Source organism: Symphodus melops (genome assembly GCF_947650265.1).
Source record: "Symphodus melops genome assembly, chromosome: 13".
Classification (NCBI taxonomy): Eukaryota; Metazoa; Chordata; class Actinopteri; order Labriformes; family Labridae; genus Symphodus; species Symphodus melops.
The window spans coordinates 18,068,974-18,088,225 of record NC_136703.1 but is presented as its reverse complement, the minus strand read 5'-3'; the positions used below and the strand labels follow the sequence as shown (position 1 = coordinate 18,088,225).

General features: G+C 41.5%; 3 protein-coding genes across 4 annotated transcripts in view; 2 read left to right on the top strand and 1 right to left on the bottom strand.

Moving 5' to 3' along the window:
- Positions 1 to 6,212, top strand: part of nkain4 (sodium/potassium transporting ATPase interacting 4) — a 42,906-nt gene extending 36,694 nt beyond the window's left edge. The window contains exons 6-7 of one of the 2 annotated variants that reach the window (XM_079358801.1): positions 2,479 to 2,563; positions 3,822 to 6,212. In XM_079358801.1, coding sequence (XP_079214927.1) covers positions 2,479 to 2,563; positions 3,822 to 3,831 — 95 coding nt within the window. In that variant the 3' untranslated portion in view covers positions 3,832 to 6,212. The remainder of the gene's footprint in view (positions 1 to 2,478; positions 2,564 to 3,821) is intronic. The other variant, XM_079358802.1, reaches the window with a different exon arrangement.
- A 123-nt stretch (positions 6,213 to 6,335) lies between these two features.
- birc7 (baculoviral IAP repeat containing 7) lies at positions 6,336 to 11,128 on the bottom strand. Its single transcript, XM_079360191.1, has 8 exons — positions 10,911 to 11,128; positions 8,933 to 9,525; positions 8,110 to 8,209; positions 7,885 to 7,966; positions 7,695 to 7,740; positions 6,918 to 7,127; positions 6,761 to 6,826; positions 6,336 to 6,624 (listed from the first exon to the last, which is right to left on the bottom strand). Exons 2-8 carry the CDS (start codon positions 9,471 to 9,473, stop codon positions 6,425 to 6,427), a joined length of 1,245 nt encoding a protein of 414 aa, XP_079216317.1. The 5' UTR covers positions 9,474 to 9,525; positions 10,911 to 11,128; the 3' UTR covers positions 6,336 to 6,424.
- Positions 11,129 to 12,236: 1,108 nt separating this feature from the next.
- LOC306834162 (YTH domain-containing family protein 1-like) lies at positions 12,237 to 18,558 on the top strand. The gene is made up of 6 exons (XM_079359971.1): positions 12,237 to 12,785; positions 13,597 to 13,621; positions 14,838 to 14,917; positions 15,209 to 16,849; positions 16,990 to 17,034; positions 17,255 to 18,558. The coding sequence occupies exons 1-6, from the start codon at positions 12,759 to 12,761 to the stop codon at positions 17,279 to 17,281; spliced, it is 1,845 nt and encodes a 614-aa protein (XP_079216097.1). The 5' UTR covers positions 12,237 to 12,758; the 3' UTR covers positions 17,282 to 18,558.
- Positions 18,559 to 19,252: the final 694 nt, after the last annotated feature.

Genomic DNA, 19,252 nt, shown 5'->3' with positions numbered 1-19,252 from the left:
ACGGAGATGCAGGGCTGCAGAACGGAGCCAACTATGAAAAACTCCCTTACATATCCAGTGTGTGAGGCAGCGAGAGAGAGAGAGAGAGCACAGCTTTGTATTATATTTTACCATTTGGAGCTTAACAGACAGGCTCTGAAGTCTTGAACTGTCTGCCCTTATCTCTCCCTCTCTTTGTCTCTTCCCGGTCTCTCCTTGTTTTTCTCGATCTTCCTCACACTCTGCTCTTTCATTCTCGCCCTGTGTTTCCCTCCTGGCTTTTTTTCCCTTTTATCTCTGCATCTGTGTTTGATGTCTCTGTCCACACCAACTCTTTCTCACACACACGCACACACACACACACACACACACACACGTGCGGTGGATGATGCAGCTATATGTGAGTTTTCTCCGGGTTCAGGACGCGTCCTCTGACTTCTCTCCTTTTCCACTTAACCTGAAACATCATCATGTTGCATTACTCCTTGCTTGTTAAAAGGGGGGGCACCACATACATGCCTCAAGTATTGACCTACATACCTTTCATTTCTTGAAAGTGTCCACACAAGTCAAAATCAGCACGTCTCCTGTGCCTGGAAGAAACTGAGCTCCCCCTTATTCAGCGTTAGAGGATCACACACGCAGATCAACTGCCAATATCTATTTCAAAGGCTCTAACCGAGGACAAATTGAGTACACTGTTTTCATGCTGTAAGTTACATTTTCACAGCGCATCAGCCTTTAAAAGGGCGCCAATCAACATGTAAATGCCAAACATTAGAAGAGTGTCTTGACCATCTTCTGAGAATGAACGGGCCATTTTGAGCCTGCAGCTTTCCAGCATTCTATCAAACCAGCTTTTAATATTCTCTTTGTATGTTATTGAGCTGCAGAAAGTTTCAAACATTTTCAACCAAATAACATTAAACGTCAATCTCCTTTTCATTTATTCTTCATCGAGAGCAATGGAGGGCGAGTGTCAGAGTTGCCCTATCGCTTGTGAGGTTTTATGGGAGAGAGTTTAAAACATGTAGACGCAATTAAAAGGCTGACTTTTTTTGAAAGTGACCACCTTATGATAAATGTTGTTGTCTCCTTTTATAATGACAACATTCTGAAGTTTCTCGCCTTTGAGTGCTGCACAAGAATCGTGAGGGGAAAAGGAATTCGGGTATCGTGTCAGAAATAGACATTTTGACCCATTTTTGGTGCCAGCTCAAACCACCAGTCGATATATTTAATACTCGAGAGAGAGATTCTGAAATTCCGTGCCACATTTCACATTAAAACTTTGCAAAATGTGTCACGATACTTCCCTCCTAAACCAAAGTGTTTGGATTGACAGACTGAAGGAACGGACCGCTCCAACACACTGCCTTCCCCAGAGCTGCCAGTGTGTGTCTAAAGATGGCAGCCATCATCATCATCTGCCTATATTTCTTTGCACAGTTTATGAGGGAGGGCGACTGGTCCCCACCTGCCTATAATGGGAACGCACTGGTACGGAAAAGGTCTGCGTGCGTGCGTGTGCGTGTAATTGAGAATATCAGGAAACCAAGGGCAGGGTCAAACACACACACTGAACACCCTGTGGCTCTCTTCTCTCATCCTGTCGACATATCAGTATTCAGCAGACCACCGCCGACTCCTCTTATCAGGATGGAACTGATTTGGCCTTACAGTATTTTCCACGGCTGCCGTTTGTCTGTTTTCCCCCCAAAGTAACAAATCTGCCTATTTTTCCACTTTTTTTTTTTTTTTTTCCATCCTCCTGAATGTTTCTTTTTCCCTTGAATCAGCTTCAATCTCAGCCTCATGTGATGTTTCCAGATAGCTCCTGGACATGCTGGCCTCTTTCACATGAGCCCCTGAAGCCTAATCTCTTTGGCCCCCTGTCAGTCAGATCGACAAGCATGACATCCCCCCCCCCTTTCTCCCCCCCTCAGCCTTTGTGTTCTCTCAAGACTCCCCTTTCATCTAAAAAAAAAATCTAAATCTTCAACAAAAAAATAATAGAAGCATCACCTTGTTCTCGTACGTGACACCCTTTTGCTCACCTCCACCTCTCCCAAAGTCTGAACTCTAAAGTGTGAAGTAAACAGAAAGAGTTGTGCGCGGTCTCTCCATGGCTGAAGGTCACCTCTGTTTCTGAGCGATAAAAAAGGGCTTTGACTATTTAGACAGCTGGCCAGCTTTCACCTGTTCCCCTCTGGCTGCAGGCAGATACACAGATGGATTTTTTTCTTCTTCACCCTGTTTTTTTGTTTAGCTTTCAAAGTTGAAAGATAAGATAAAACTCCCTTACTAGTCTTTGCGTGCTGCCTCACTTTAAAAACTCCAACATTACATCTTTCACACTTCATCTGTTTTTCCATTTCATTTCTTTTTCAAGCTCATATTTGTTGTGACATTATTTACTTACAGTGTCTTATTTTTATTTCTTTATTTTTTGTCTTTTGATTTACTCCATAATTTATGTTTTGAATCCTTTGTTTTCAGTTGATTTTATTGGTGGATTTGACCCATTCCCACTCTACCATGTCAATGAGAAACCATCTCATCTCCTCTTAAAGCCCATGTACCTGTAAGTATGAGTGTGCTGTCATACCACCATAGATTACATGCCCCTTTAAGAGCATATTCAGGCACTGTTCATCCAAATATTCCCGTTAATCATGTTTGATTTCACTTGTTGCTGTTTGTTCCCTGCATGTAATTGTTCCCTGTTCACAGTTAAAACCTGTCAATCTGAGGATAAATGAAAACAAGACTTCACTCAAGGCCCACCTGTTTTCTTGTTCCAGTGATTTTTAGTGTTTTCAGTTTCCAGTGGGTCACAAAATATGGCTGCACAGATGTCCCTGTTGACCAATGTTGTTCCCTCAGTAAAAAAAAAAAAACATGTAGAAGGACCAATGTCAGGAGCCAACGTGTAACTGTTGACTCACGTCAATACAGTGCTGGGAGGCTAGATTACCTAACTGCTGATACGACGTCACCTGTCGGACAAACTGACTTGTTTTCTTGGTTAACCGTGAAAGAAAATGTCAGCAGTGTGGGAGTCTACCAGCGTCTCTGAGAACGATCAATGATATGCTGCTTAGAATAAGACATGCTCCATTAGCATTTCAGGAGGAGTTACTACCTAATAATTAAACTACATCAAATCAAACATCTCATTTGAAAAACAGACAAAAAGAGTTATGAAGACGTAATGAAAACACATTAGTATCTTCAAGAGGGAATCTGCTATGTTGTTATTTTGAACACAGTAACCACATTGACTCTGATTTTTGTAATCTGTGTATCTATATTAGAAGACCGTACAAACTATCAGAGGTTTAGCTGGCGGTTGCTGGCTCACCTTGGGGAGATTTGAGTCATGTCGTGGGAGTAAACTTCTCTCTGAAACATGCTGCATCCTGTCGGAGCGCTTCAGGGAGAATATGCAGACCTTTAATGACACTGTCATGTCATGTTTTTGTTTATGCTTGTAGTGTACATGAGGTTTCAAATACCCTAGGCAGCAACTGCTAGATTCACATGGAGAAGAACCTAGAAAGAAATCTGTCAAAAATTGGATTAATCTTTTTAGGTTGTGCAGAAGACTTAATAACAATAAGCCAGTGTAGTCAGGTTATAATTCTCTGCCAACATGACATGAATATTTCATTATCTCTTTGACAGTTTAATCAGCTCTGTCTCTAATGGGAGGGAAAACGTTTTTACCTCCTCAATCTAGTGGGACTTTTGTCTTGGGAGAAATGTATCCAGAGAGATGTGTGCGTCTGTATTGCCTAAAAAAACCTCAAACTTTCTGTCCATGTGTCTGTTCTGTGCAGGTCTACGTAAATAGAAGAGTGAGCGTCCAGCGGGGAGGTGACACAGCAAGTTCCCACGGAGACAAAATGGCTGTTTTGACACAAACATCCAAGTGCAGGGGGGGGCACTGCAGACATTCCACCTCCTCTTGATTTCAATCCTTTAAACATGTCATTTACTGGTGTGCTGCCAAGAAAAAAAAACACAACAGTCCTCAGTAAGAGTCCATTGTTTTCCATAATGGGTTCAGGAATGAGGGGATTACAGTGAAACAAAGCCTCATATTTTGTATTTAGGGAAGCATCACTCATTTTCTTTGTATTGAGTTCCCATCGCTGTGACCTGCCTGTACAGATCTAAGTTTTCCCGAGAATATGACTGTATAGAACTTGTACAGTATATAAATACATAGTGTATGTAATCAGGGACTACCCAGCATTCCCACTCTGTGGTGCTGCGTCTTAGAGGTCTCAGTGATTTAGCATGTTATTGCTGGTTTGGCTCAGATCTTGGCCAGAGGGCCGAATTACAGTGCAGTCTGCGGAATGAGCCATTGTGCGCTGTCTGTTTACTTTAGGCCAGGATCTGTGCGCATAAATACATGAGCAATGCAGGAAGAGGCCTGGGAGTGTGTGTTGGGGGGGGGGGCACCAAACCTACAGGGGAAGGCATCAAAAATAGAAAATGTAAATAATGGAACAAGAGCGAGGAGGACAGTTAGATTTAGAGTTGAAATGTGAACGATCATTAATGCAAAAGTGTTCAAAAACCAGGAACAGCATGTGAGTCTTCACTTTTTTTTTCTGGAGTTTTTTTTGACTATTTTCTCCAGCAGTCCACTCAGTTTCTGTGAAGTGTCTGATGTTTTGTTAAAAGAGGAGCTGAAAGCTTCTTTCTTTTTTTCGGCTCTTCTGTAATACTGACACACCGGGCTGCGGATAGGGGTGATTATTACACACACACTCAAGCAAAAGATTACACAGCATATTTTTAAGTTAAAAAAAATAATTGAAGTCAGTGTTTTCTTTTTTTTTTTCTATCCACATTGCACACAACAGTGTTGGGTTGTCTGGGTATGGTCTTCTGTGTAGAAGTAGCATGGCTGTACCTGAGAGAACCCGAGCTTTGTCTGCTGTCAGTCTAAATTCTCAGTGGTGATGAGTCTCAGTCGTGATTGTTTTATAGCATGTTTTTTTACAGGGTTTGTATTGTAATTATGTGTATAACATATTAAGCAATGACAAAATAGCAAAACTGATGTCCGTATGTGAGCTGGTGAAAAAGTTGCTGAAAGTTGCTAACTCAAATCTATGTTCTTCTGAACCATGGAAAAAAACACATCTCTGTCTAAGGTGAGCTTTACCCATGTGGCTCATATCTCATATACTGGTTGATACAGTAGCACTTTTTATGTACTTTTTAGTTTGTGTGAGATCTATCAGACCTGAAAGTCGCCTTACTTCCTTGTGTAAATCACTACTGCCCTCTGGTGCTCAGAGCGTTCATGCACAAGTTGCAAGGCTTATGAAGGTGTGCGTTTTTTTCATGAGTCCTCCAAATTGTCCCTTTTTTTTTTTTTTGTTTGCCTGAAGAGTTTAACCAGATAGCCAGTCTGTAATTGTCTAGATTAAGAGTAATAGCTTTTTAAACCACAACACATGAATCCAAGATGTTTCTATTTTTTTTTTTTTTTTGCCTCAACTAAAGTGCTAAGTTTAAAAATGTATGATTAGCTTCTTTTTTTTTTTTTTTTTACTTTAATCAAATTATTTGTTAACAAAAAAAGTAGCTTTCTGTTTATTCTTGTCCTGTTTCTCTGTTTGTCAGACACCTAATAATACTAAAAAGGACGTTTGTTGCCTCTATGACAGTAAAAGTTCTTCACTGCCACAACAATCTGTAATGACTGTATTTCATCTCACCACTTTTACTGGCTGATTTCAGAAACGTAGAGAGAGGGAACTATTTTGGATTTGAACACCTCTCTTTTGGCAAGATGCAATAATGAAAATGCCACAATTGTTTTTATAATTTAAAGTTTACACCCTTCTTAAATGCCTAATGGTGTGTGCGTTTCTGTAAACACAAAGCACCTCATATTATAACTATCAGTATTAGTAGTAAACGCTACTAAAAATGTCAAAACTAGTCTTCCTCTCAGTGCAATAGAGCCTCTTTTTAAATCCCTGTAACTGGAATTGGTTGAACCTGTTACGAGTATGTGTATGCTTGTCCCACTGAAAAATGTCAACTGTTTGTAGATTCCTTTGATTTGTGTAGAAATAACTTTTTTTGTATTTCTTTTATTGTGTTTGTCACCCCAACTCCTGATTGTTTTAGGCTATTTATCCAGAATTGTGCTTTGTGGTCATGTAAATAGGTGTTTGTTAATAAAAGAATGTGATCTTTCACTGATCGTGTGTTATTCAGTCGGAAAAGTCATGTGTGCCTATTGTGAATTGCAAATAAACATTTTTAGCAAAACTCCTTTTGAGTAGCTTTAAAACACTACAAACTCTGACAAGACAAGCAACCAACATGATTATTATTTTATTTAATAATAACATGGGTAAATAAGCATTAATGTCACTCCTTCAACACCTGTCTGTCAGTTTCTTCTCACTCAGGACATGAACGCTCGCACACTGCCTCTGATCACAGCTCTGCAGATGGGGCAGTGACGCAGGCTGGCTGCACAGTCTCCACACACCACCAGATGTCCACAGGGGATGAAGACGATTGACACCAGTTTGTCCATGCATACCTTACACGTCCTCTCTTCCTGCAGCTGCCTGAGCAGCTCCTCTGGACTCGGGTCCTTCACTGATAGAGAAAACACACAAAAATATGAACACGCTGTTACTACGTACAAGCGTACTTATCTAGACAAGAAAACCACATGTCAGCAGCTGTGGTTGATTTTAAAAGTTGATGGAGGGGGGGGACAAACTTTCCTGACCTCTCTCTCTGATAGGGGTTTGTGTCCTCACATTTCCTGCACTGGTACCCTGCCTTGTGTCAGGCTCTGAAGGAAACAAACGTGAAACACATTAGTTCATATACTATTCCAACATCTATAACCAAACCAACCCAATATGTGACTTTGACAATGTTACCTCTGCTCTGTTGCCCCCTCCCTCCTTCCTCCTGCTCTGCCTGCAGCACATCTGTGACCAGGTTAGATACAGAGGTGTAGTGCTGGCCTGTCAGGAGGTACTTGGTCTGGACCAGACTCTCCACCAGGCTGGCCTCAAAGCCCATCTGCAGCACTGTCTGCACCACAGGAGACAGCATGGCAGAGGAGGTTGCCAGACCTCCGACCATATCTGAGGGATGAGAGAAAGGAAGTCAAGAGAAGAGCCCGGTGACCATTGATGGAACTGACCAACAAAGAAGATACTGAATTTTAATAGAAGCTATACACACATGGGGCTACCCATCCATTACCTGGGGGCATTAATGACGGCGTTTCTTTGTTGGACTATAAATGGAATGTAATTGTGATTCCTTCATTGTAAGGAGTAATTGCCCCTGCATGACCTCAATACAGCATTGGACAGGAGTCTATAGCAAACACTAGCTCAGGTAATTGGGCATGTAGTTATTTCATTTTCTGCATGACTTGCAAAAAAAGTGATAGAGCTGCTTTGTTTCAAACAGTAGTATTAGTGTCTACTTTGAAACCAATAAGCTTTGCTCAACCTTTCCCTTTTGTGTGTAATCAAAAGGGGTGGAAATGGAATTATTGTGTCGCAGGATGAATGGAGATTATTAACAGAATCACAGCATACGTATATATTGTTTTCAAGGTCTACTTGGTAGGAATTAAATTTGCTACATTTCCTGGTATGTGTGTATTAATCACTGCCTTGTTGCAGTTTTTTGTGACTTACCATTTCTTGATCCAATATCTCTACCCATGGAGCTCTGGGATCCACCCTGAAATCATATTTTATAGTCACAGTGAAAGTCAGGAGTAGCTTTTCATGCGGCAAAGTGTCAAAACTGTCATTTGTCACCCTGCATTACAATGTGCCAAACACATTCTATTCTGAGCAGATAAGAGGAATGAAAGGCTCTCACCACAGTCTCACCCAGGTGGAAGTGAGCATCCTGGATGTTGCTGATATAGTCCTGCCCTCTCGAATGGATTAAAAACTCACAACTGAGAAAGAGGGAGACAACGGTTTATGATCAGCTACAACAAGAATGCAGAACACAGAAGATGTTGACACAAAATAGTTGTGTATATATGTAAACTATTTATCCCAATGTCTTTTTATGCCTACTGACACTCCCTTCAGTTACCGTGGAAACCACTTGGCATGTTCCTGCCAGGGGTCGTCTCCTGGCTCCCAGTTCCTCAGCCCCCCATCACAGTAGAAGCACTTGACGTTGTCACCATGACCTGTCAGGATGTACAGGACTGCAGTGAGAAACTACAGGTGCATCTGAATATCTTTACATTTGAGCACAGGAAAACTCTCTTAATTCATTTTATCCTTCTTAGGGAAAATGGCTATATAGATGACATTTTAAACGGTATTTATCTCAAGCTTCACATAAACTCAGCTTTAATTGTTCGTTGAATACATAGTACCTGGAATGCTTAAAAGTTGAAACAAAAAGTGTGTAGGTACCCTTTGGTTAGGAACACAGAAATTCAGTTGGAAGGAAAAAACAAGGGACTATTCTGGAAGTAGGAAAAAAAGCCTTTTACAGCCTGCTACATCACAGTGGATAAGCTAAAAATATTAATGAAGTCATGTTACTGAAAAGCCTCCTTGCCCCTGAAGTGTCTGTTCTTGCTGCTCGTGTTTGTTGTTCTTAGTTCTTTTTTTAAAACAATGATGATCGGTATGTTGTTTAAGTATAGGGATTAATAATATTGTGCCCATAGCCTGTGTGTTGCCTAAAGCTGTGGATCCATACTTCTTTAGCAGCCCCAGCTTTGTCCAGGTTGTTCTGTCCACAACACCATGAGTCAGCAGTACAATTGAATCAACCATGACCTCTCACAATGAGAGGTCAATCTAGTAGGGACTGGGTCAGTGCTGAATATTTTACTGAAAAATGCTCAAATGTTGCTCAAAGCTAATTTCATTTAAAAAAACTTTACAGTTAGAAGCACCTGTATAGAAAAATCCAGCTCTGATCAGGACATCTGGCTGTACGGAGGCCTCGGTGGGCCAGTTGTGGAAAGTAGTAAGCCGGGATTCTTCCGTGTCCATCTCTGGGTAAACAGCTTGTCCAGCCGTCCCCTGGTCGTCCATAGTCATCCTCTGGAGTTGACTCAACAGCTGGCCGTCCACAGAATCGGAGGATCCTGTTTGAAGTGGAATATTTCCTACAGCTCGACCCTGAATAAAATTACAAGTGGGGAAATGCCTCTGGTGCTCGACGGCTGGACTGTCCCCGTGCACCCAACATCTTAAAATCCCTCCACAGCAGAAACATTGGACTTTATCCCCAGAACCAAGAAAGAAGAAGCCTGCCTTGGCCAGCTCTCCAGATGTTACAGGAGCATCTGCTGGCCAGTTGTGAAAAGTTCGAATCCTCTCGCCTTCCCTCCTCATTTGAGGATCCTCGAGGATGTGCACCACAGTAATCCTGTCATCCATCATTCTCTGGCATCTGGTCCTTCCTCTCCCTTCTTGTCCTGTTCCAGTCATTCCTTTTGCGGTCCATAGTGGAGCACACACTGAAGGTGAGTGCAGCGCACTGCTGAAATAATATGATCAGCTGTGGGGGGCCTGCACAGCAGCCTACAGGAGACTGCTTTCCAGAAAAGCCACTAAATGCCAGAATGTTTGCTCATTGATGCTTGAATGAATGAGAGCCTGAACATGCCATTTAGCTCCGCCTCTTACCATGTAATGCATTTAAGTACCACGCTATGGCCAATCAACAAATGTGACTGTTGAAAGGATATTGTAGAGATTTAAAAACTACCATTAAGCACTGGGTCACTATTAAGCCTAAACAAAAATTAAGTAATTTCAGAGTAAATAATTTCAAGATTGCTGGAAAACCATGTCACCCTGTCTAATGTGAACTATTGTATTTCCACAAAAGTGAAGACTTGATGTAATAAAAAATATATTTTGACCTTAAAAAGTACTATAAAAAAGGTGTCTCTTTTGCAATTATATTAATAATGACTCTTGTCTTTTACTCTTTTGGGTGCTTGTGTCCAAGTAGAGCAAGTGGACTGCCCTAGCACTTGGATTTGTTTAAGATGGAAAATGATTGTGTTTATTGTATCTGTAAAATGAAAGAAGACGCTACAAAACTTGATGGTTCTTGTGTAGTCTTTTTTTTGGTATGATTTAATCTGACTTTATCCAAAGGTTTATTGAAAGATAAATAATATTAATATTTTGCACATGACTGTAAACTTAAAATTGTCAGTCAAGTCATTCAACACAAATTGTAAAGTAATTTGCTAAATACTGTCTGGCTGAATGCAAAAACCACTTCATACATGTACAAAGGTTGACCTTTGACAGAGTTTAGGGGAATTGTAAGTGCATCTTTGCTGCCTCCACGTGGTAATAGAGAGTAATAACAGCTGGATTTAATGCCGTTTTCAATCCAACTTTAAAGTTCATATTGAATTAGTCGTACTGCAAAAGCAAAATACAATAGATGTACAATAGATGTGTCCTATAGATATAAACTATTGTTATTGACTATTTTTTTGGCTATGTTTTCATTTCTAGTAAGGGAATTTTATCAGATATTTGTCCAATCTGGGAATGAATTCCATCCCAATAGATTTCTTTACAAACGTGTTCATAAAGCTTACTTATAACATTATAAAAACATTTAAATCCAAATCCTGTCCGAAAATCCGTGAGAGCGGCTCAAAGTTGGAGTACCTTGAATATCTTATTGGTAATATATACTTATTGGTGAAAATTTGAAAATGTTAACCTAACCAGTTGCCCTCAGTTCAGTTGCCCTCAGTACAGTTGGCTTCAGTTGCCCACAGTTTAGTTGACTTCAGTTGCCCTCAGTACAGTTGGCTTCAGTTGCCCACAGTTTAGTTGACTTCATTTGCCCTCAGTAAAGTTGGCTTCAGTTGCCCTCAGTTCAGTTGCACTCACTTCACTTGGCTTCAGTTCAGTTGGCTTCAGATGTGCCCTCAGTACAGTTGGCTTCAGTTGCCGTCAATTTAGTTGCCCTCAGTTTGGTTGGCTTCATTTGCCCTCTCTTCAGTTGCCCTCAGTTCATTGGCTTCAGTTGCCCTCAGTTCAGTTGATTTCAGTTCAGTTGCCCTTAGTTTAGTTGGCTACACTTCTGTTGCCCTCAGTTCAACTGCCCTCAGTTCAGTTGGCTTCACTTGCCCTCAGTGTAGTTGCCCTCACTTCAGTTGACCTCAATTCAGTGGCCCTCAGTTCAGTTGGCTTCCGTTCAGTTGGCTTCAGTTGCCCTCAGCTTAGTTGTCTTCAGTTCGGTTGTCCTCAGTTCAGTTGGCTTCAGTTGCCCTCCGTTCAGTTTCCCTCGCTTCAGTTGGCCTCAATTGTCCTTGTTTCAGTTCCCCTGGCTTCAGTATCCCTCAGTTCAGTGGCCCTTTCTTCTCTTTCCCTCTAATAACAGAGCAAGAATATAAGACATAAGGTGTGGTCAGTAAAGATCATTTGCCTTGAAAATAGACCATATCACTCTAAAGGTAGGCAAGGTCATTTTCCCTAGATACACTTTTTAAGTTTTTGGTCTACGTTGTCTTTATGTCCTGACAGAAATTACGATTTTATGTGGCCTGAAAAAGGAACGAAACAAATCTGTCTTCTGCAGCAGGTAAGCACTTCGTCTCAGACAGTTCGTTTTTTATAAACCAATGAAGCCTCTGTACCCCATGCATGCATGAGCCCACACTCAAAGCATCCGCTGAAATCTGCTTCTGGACCAATGGCGTTAGAGGAGCGTGGCTTTAGAGGGAAGACGGAGCACGGAGATAATGCTACTTTCAAAATCATGCAAGTTTTTGAAAAATTACCTACCCTGCCTTTGATCAAAAACATTTTTTAAATGTATTTTTTTTTCATGGTAATTACTACTTTCTCTCATAATTATGAGAGAATGATCTCATTGTGAGAAACAAAACATTCAGGATTACAGCAGATCTGTTGTTACCACTATTAAAGTGATATTTTCAAATTCATGACATATTGTCGATACCAATACATGCTAATTGCTCACCAATGTGAGCAATGTGCAATGTAAAAAAACAAACCAAGTTCTTACCAACAGTCATATTTTTTGCACCTTGATATATTTGTATGGCATAAGGTTTTTTGGTTTGTTTTGTTTAACTGTTGTTTTAGTTAAGAGTGCTCAGAGGAAAGTTGGACAGAAATTAGGAAAGAAGTATTCAGTAAATTTTGCAGAATAACACAGTTAAGAATTAGCATTAGAAGTCACAGTGAGTAAATCTGTGCCGGTCGGATTTTGAATTCGAATTTCACCCTGCGGTGAGGGAGGTGAACTGCAGCGGCGGCTCGAAGCCCGGATGGAGCAGCAGCCATTGGGGAAGTGTACAGGGCTTTAACGTGAGGAGGGCTCTCTCTCTCTCTCTCTCTGGAATAATTAAGACAAAGTAAAAGGCGACCAAGGATAGAAACACTGAGAACACGAAAGGTCCTCTCGACGACACACACCGCAAAAACAAAAACAAAAAAGAGGAAGAAGCTCGACCAGGACTTGAGTCGTGTTTTCTGGGGGGCACGGTGGTATCCGAGGGCGACAGACTTGAACTGTGGAAGTTGGGATACGAGCATACAGCGGAAAAATATACAGCTGAGCCTGCTGCTAGCCACACACGCTAAGCGGCACAGCTAGCCACAGAGCTAACTCTAAACTGAGCTGTGAAACTTGCTCTCAAAATCACGGGGCCTGACATCCAGACAACAAGCCCAGGCTCCACGAGAATCCAGGGACTTACTTAATGAATTATGTCTGCTACAAGCATTGACCCTCAGGTAGGAAGGCCGCTGTACATCTCCTAGCTGCCTGCTAATGTTAACGATGTGCCGGGCTATGGCTATTCCTCGGAAGTGCTAACTAGCCTCTAACGTTGGCCGGTGCCTTAGCACTAGCTAGCATGTCAGCTACATTGAGTCAAACCGATACATGCTTGAAATGTACATTATGTGGAAAGGTGACATCTGTGTGCTGGCGCACACACCGTCGTCAAACTCATCTTTAACTGAGACCTTGTGTGTTTTGCAGCCAAAAAAACAGGAGAAAAAAGTCGCCACCAATGGCTGAATACGTGAAACCTAAATCTAACATGAAAAGAAACTGAGCTTAAAGCTAATGTAGCTCATCCAGTGTGTCCTAACTTTTTGTTTTATTGCATGCAGAATAAATACTGCAGTGGTGCCCACAGACTGACCTACATGTATGTTGGTTAGTGTAAAACTTAAGTTATAAGCGTCACTGGCGTGTAGGAAAAAGCCATTTTAAGAGAGCTACGTAAGCTAGCCAAGTTGTGAGTGAATCAACGCTAACATTCTCTTAGCCTTCTTATAGTTATCTTATGCACCATTCCTCTGCAGAAAATGTAAAACCAAATGCATTATCACATGTAATCAGAGTATTGATATCAACAGCTTCAGGTGTTAGGCATTGCCTCTCTTCAGGAAGTAGTCCGTTGTGTTAAGCTTCTGAGCCAAATATTGATATCATAAGTGGCTATTTTCATTCCAAGTCCATGTGTTAAATATCTATTTTAATGAAGTTAACCTTCTGGTCTGCTGTTGTCTTTTACATGATCCACACTGGGAGCAGAGATCAAAGGGACAAGCATCTAAAGGTGAGTTGAAGAATCAAAAGAAATCTCAATAAAACGCTTGCATATCTTTTAAACCTGGGCCCAAAATTTCCACCAGCAAAGTGTTACTTCCTCACATAATACTCCTGCTTTCAAACATTTTTTTTAAACTACTATCAGGCAATACAATGACACAAAAGAACAGGCTACATATCTACACATTCTGAATGAAAGGTAAAAGCCCTTTAAATGTGCCATTTTTCATATCATACATATTTCCCTTCAATCGTTTGCTTAAATTGTGGTTCTAGGAACAGTATTAGGTCTTAGTCCACTGCTAGCTTAGTTGTTTTATCCAGGTTTTAATGGCCATCCACATTTAATATATTCAGTCTGCAATTTAGATTTTATTTTTAGAAATAACAGGAAATATGAGCTGGGAATAAGATTCTACAGGCCAGAGTCGTATTTAGTGGGATCTCATTTTGCACTGAGCACATCTTTAACTCTTTGGGGATAACTGATGTGTAACTTTCTGAATGAATCTTCTGGTTTATTATAGCTGGGGGTTTTTTATTGTTGGGGTTGTTGTCATGCATAGATACAAAACCCTTCACAATAAAGGCATTTTCTGGAAGGAGAGTAAAATGAATTACAATTACATTGCTAATACAACAAAACCATTGGTGGCCTAAGACTTCACTCCAGTACTGTATGTTGTCATGATGGGTAAAACACTTAAACAGTCAGGGGGAGAATCTAATAAATCGGTGTCTGCACTACAAAAAAACTGCAGTACAGAACATAAGCTTGCATTTTTACTGTCTAAGTCATCTTTGATTTACTGACGTTACTGGAAGAGGCCAAGTGACAGTCGGGGCTTGACTCATTTTAACCTACAGATTGTTCTTCAGGGTGAACACACCAGAGTACCTTGTTTATGTGTTGATCATATCCTTCTTTGTAAATCTTAATGTTGCACTAATGTTCTTGTGAATTCTATTTTGACTGAAATTATTAAAATATTTAAATAACAGTATGTTACATGAGATCTGTTGTGTGTGTGTTGTGCTGGAGTCTACACAACTAAATGTTTTTATTTGGGGTGTAAAGACGTAAGCCAAGGTCGAACTGTTTAAAATATGATTCAATTTGACAGCTTTAACAACTCTCATAATTGATCATATTTAAGATGGGAACCATGGCATCTGTACATCGTTTTAGAAATGTACATTTATGTAATTCTGTTTCTTTGCAGTGCAAAATGGTTCAATGCATCAGAAGGAGACTGTACATGACAATGACTTTGAGCCATACCTCACTAGTCAGTCAACTCAGGTAAGCTGCTTCGAAATCTTCAATATATTTTTCATTATTTCAATAAATAATGTAAATGAATAGTCTTTATCTCATAGTTGAAATTAAACTGTAACTTAAGTGTCAGACAGTAGCAGTAAATACTGGTTATGTATAAAATAAAATATTTTTTCATGGAGTGATCAAACCACTGCCCAACTCTGATATTGATGCAAGACCTTTTGCATATTGAAAATTCTAAGATAATTTAAGATTGATAGAAGTGTAACTCACATGTTAACATGGTGGCTTTGTTGACCCTCACCCATCCAGAACAACAGCTACCAGTCCATCACCGATCCTTACCTGTCCAGCTACTACGCCCCTTCCATCGGGTTTCCGTACCCCCTCAGTGAGGCACCTTGGTCCACCGGTGGAGATCCGCCTATTCCCTATCTGACGCCCTATGGACCCTTGAGTAATGGAGACCATCACTTCATGCCAGACACGGTGTTTGGCCAGCCGGGGGGTCTGGGAAGCAGCATCTACCCCCACAGGTTTAATTTTTTCCCTGAAAACCCTGCCTTCTCTGCTTGGGGCACGAGTGGCTCCCAAGGCCAGCAGACTCAGAGTTCAGCGTATGGAGGCAGCTACAGCTACCCCCCTAGCTCCCTTGGGGGCACCCTGGTGCCTGATGGTCAGACAGGCTTTCACAGTGACACCCTCAATAAAGCACCAGGAATGAACAGTCTGGAGCAGGGTATGGTTGGTTTGAAGATCGGAGGGGATGTAACTGGTCAGGGGTCGGGAGTCAAGGCAGTGGGATCTGTCATTGGTGGTCCTGCTGTGGCACCCACAGGGAATGGAGCTACGCCTATTGGAATGCCTCCACCCAAACCCACCTCCTGGGCTGCCATTGCGAGCAAGCCTGCTAAGCCACAGCAGCTGAAAGCCAAGTTGAAACCAGGGATGCCCAATCCAGGAGGAGCTCTCCCTCCTCCACCTATCAAACACAACATGAACATTGGGACCTGGGACAAGGGCCCAGTGACTAAAGTAGCCACGGCTCCACTGCAGCAGCAGCCTCTTGGCCTGCCTCACGGATTGCCACCTCAACCCCCCATGCAGCAAGGACCCATGCAGCACCCGCCTCACCAGTCTTTGGTGCAGCCCCAGATGCAGCCTATGGCCTTACAGCCCCCTCATCACCAGCACCATCAGCCACCACTTCAAGCCTACCAAAACCACACCCAGCCCCCTCAACCCCAGACACGCTGGGTGGCCCCACGCAACCGGAACCAAGGCTACGGGCAGGGTTGCCCTGGCCAAGACGGTAGTGGTGTGATGGGTATGGTTGGTGGTGGGAACAGCGGTCCCCAAACTTCTGCCAACCAGGGACCTGGTGCAGAGTCCCACCCAGTGCTTGACAAGCTGCGTGCCAACCATAGCTACAACCCCAAGGAGTTTGAATGGAACCTGAAGAACGGTCGTGTTTTCATCATTAAAAGCTACTCTGAGGACGATATCCATCGCTCTATCAAGTACTCCATCTGGTGCAGCACGGAGCATGGCAACAAGCGGCTGGACTCAGCCTTCCGGGCCATGAACAGTAAGGGCCCTGTGTACCTGCTGTTCAGTGTCAACGGCAGCGGCCATTTCTGCGGTGTGGCAGAGATGCGTTCGCCAGTGGACTATGGTACCAGCGCTGGTGTTTGGGCGCAGGACAAGTGGAAGGGCAAGTTTGACGTGGACTGGTTGTTTGTTAAGGACGTGCCTAATAGCCAGCTGCGCCACATTCGCCTGGAGAACAACGACAACAAACCGGTGACTAACTCCCGTGACACCCAGGAGGTTCCTTTAGAGAAGGCCAAACAGGTGCTCAAAATCATCACCACCTACAAACACACAACCTCCATCTTTGATGATTTCTCCCATTATGAGAAGAGGCAGGAAGAAGAGGAAGAGGTGCGAAAGGTGGGCGCGGCCATCCAAATGATCTAAAGTGAATCAAAAATGTGTTTTTGGCACCTACCTGTATGATTAGAATTTAAATAAATCGTTGGTACTTTGATGAGAGACTAATTCTCGTTTCCTTGTATTTTCTTCTTTTACAGACCTTTGAACCGCCTCAGATACAGAGCCGCTCTCGGTTGGATCAGGTAAATCTCTAGATTTTCTTTTTAGTGTAATTTAATGTTGTCTTTTTTTGACAGCCAGTTATAATTGCTTGATTGTTATTTTCACTCACTGAAAATGATTTATTGGATAATGTAATATTTGATAACCTATTTAAATACATGATTTTTCTACACTTTACTCTGCTGTTACATCATTCTTTTTTGTTTTAACGTGCTTTCTTTGTGTTCTTTTTCCTAACAGGAGCGTCAAAACAGGAATAAACAATAGAAGACATTTATCCTTGGCTTGATCAACAGTTACACTAGGACTTTTGATTTAAGAGACAGATGAATATGAAAATGCAACCAAGCCCTTCATTTTTTTCTATTTAATCCTGGTGAATCTCTGCCATTGTTGAAAGTTATGCTTTTTTGCTCCATGTACCACCCACTTCTTGTGCAGGGATAACAAGCTGATTTAATGTATTACGTAGCCGCTACCACACTCTTTAGTTCGGGGTCCCTTTTTAAAACTATTTTTCCTCCCGTTCCATCTCGTGCTCTTCTCTCACCTGACTGGTTTCCCGTCCTCTGCCCCTACCCAAACCTCTTTCCAATTGAATCAGGGTTTGACTGCACCATGGAGAAAAATCTGCCACTTTATATTTCAGTACAATCAGGAACTGATGTGTCCTGCCCCTGTTTGTCCATTTGGGGGCAATATTGCCATGCTTCAGAGGTTTTAACTGTGCCAACAGGGTTGGAGGATCCCAAAGGCAATGTCGGACTTGGAGCTGTGCGATAATAAAACTTCACTGGTTTATCTATTTTTCATTCAGATCGACAAATCTCTATTTTTTGGCTTACTACTGACAATTTCATTTCAGAAACCTGTTTTCTGGAGCCTTAATGTTTTTTTTTCTTTTTTCTTTTTTCTAATTATTGGTGACTCAAAGAACTGCTCAAACAGTGACACTGCTGGAGAAATCAGGGATAGTGTGAAGTCACACGGGACTCGAGACATTTCTGAGGAAGAAATGCAAAGGCCTCTGGGAAAGAATAAAAACGGATGTGTCCTCCACAACCAGAACTCTCCCCATTTTAAGTCAAAAATTGTACAATTGACTTCCCTCACACCCCTCTGCTTTTCTTTTTTTTACGTCTGTCTTGAAGGGGTCTTTTGTATGTTTCATCTGGAGATTCTGATGTGTACCGAACCCAGTCTGAGAGAATTGTTGCATCTAACATTTTTAAATTGTTTTATAATCAGACTTGTGTAATGATGTAACTACTAGATTGAATGAATTGTTGCTTTTGCTTTTTTTTCTTCCACAGAAACGGGGAAGGGTTCATGTCTCTGTCCATTCACCATCATTCTGTCTTAATCCTCGTTTTTCCTTGGTTTTCATTTAATTCTCTTTTTGCTAAGTCTGTCATGTTGGTCGTAATGCTAAGCTTTAATGTAGGAGCCTATATATTCATGGAGAAAGCCTAAAAAAATGTATAACCTAAAAATTAATGTAACTGATTTACTATCAAGTAAGAAAAAAAGAAGAATGAAATGTGGTTTCTGTGTGTTTTTTGGTTGTTGCAAAAAAAAAGGAAAAAAAAGATCTAGACTGATTATGATTTAGAAAAGTACTTTCAGGTCTGTTAAGGGGATAAAAAAACGTTGGATATGAAAACACAGTCACGCACAGATGTGTGTGCCTGTGCATGACAAGCTACAGTACAAGAAGTCTGCTGGGAATGTTCTACTGTTCTCCATCCTGCGGCGTGTCTGTTCTCATGTTATGTCAGAATTATCAAAGCTAGAATGCAGTTTATATGTCCTTGGGCATTTTAGATCAGAAGGTCCTCTCTCTTTTTTTGATAAGAAACCATTTGACTCTTGTTGATAGTGAGGTTATCATTTTCGAAGGGAACTGCTAGAAAGCTGCTGTTTCATGTAGAGGAGTCTTTGTTTCTATGTAACCAGTTAAATCTGAAGTTGTTTCTTTGTCTTCAAATATTCAGACTTTTCAAACTCAGCATTTTGTTTGAAGAAATTCACCTAATACAAAGTAACGGTTGCAAATGTTTAGATTTAGTGTGGCCTGAACTCTTCTTCAATAAGCTGATTTCAGGTCACGATAGAGAGTTTATATGATGTGCTTTGATTGTCAGAACATTTTGCCATTGAGATGGCAAAAGTACTTCACTTTGCTGAGCTTACTTCGAGTGAGTATGATCGCACACTTCAAAAGTTTCCAGTTATGTT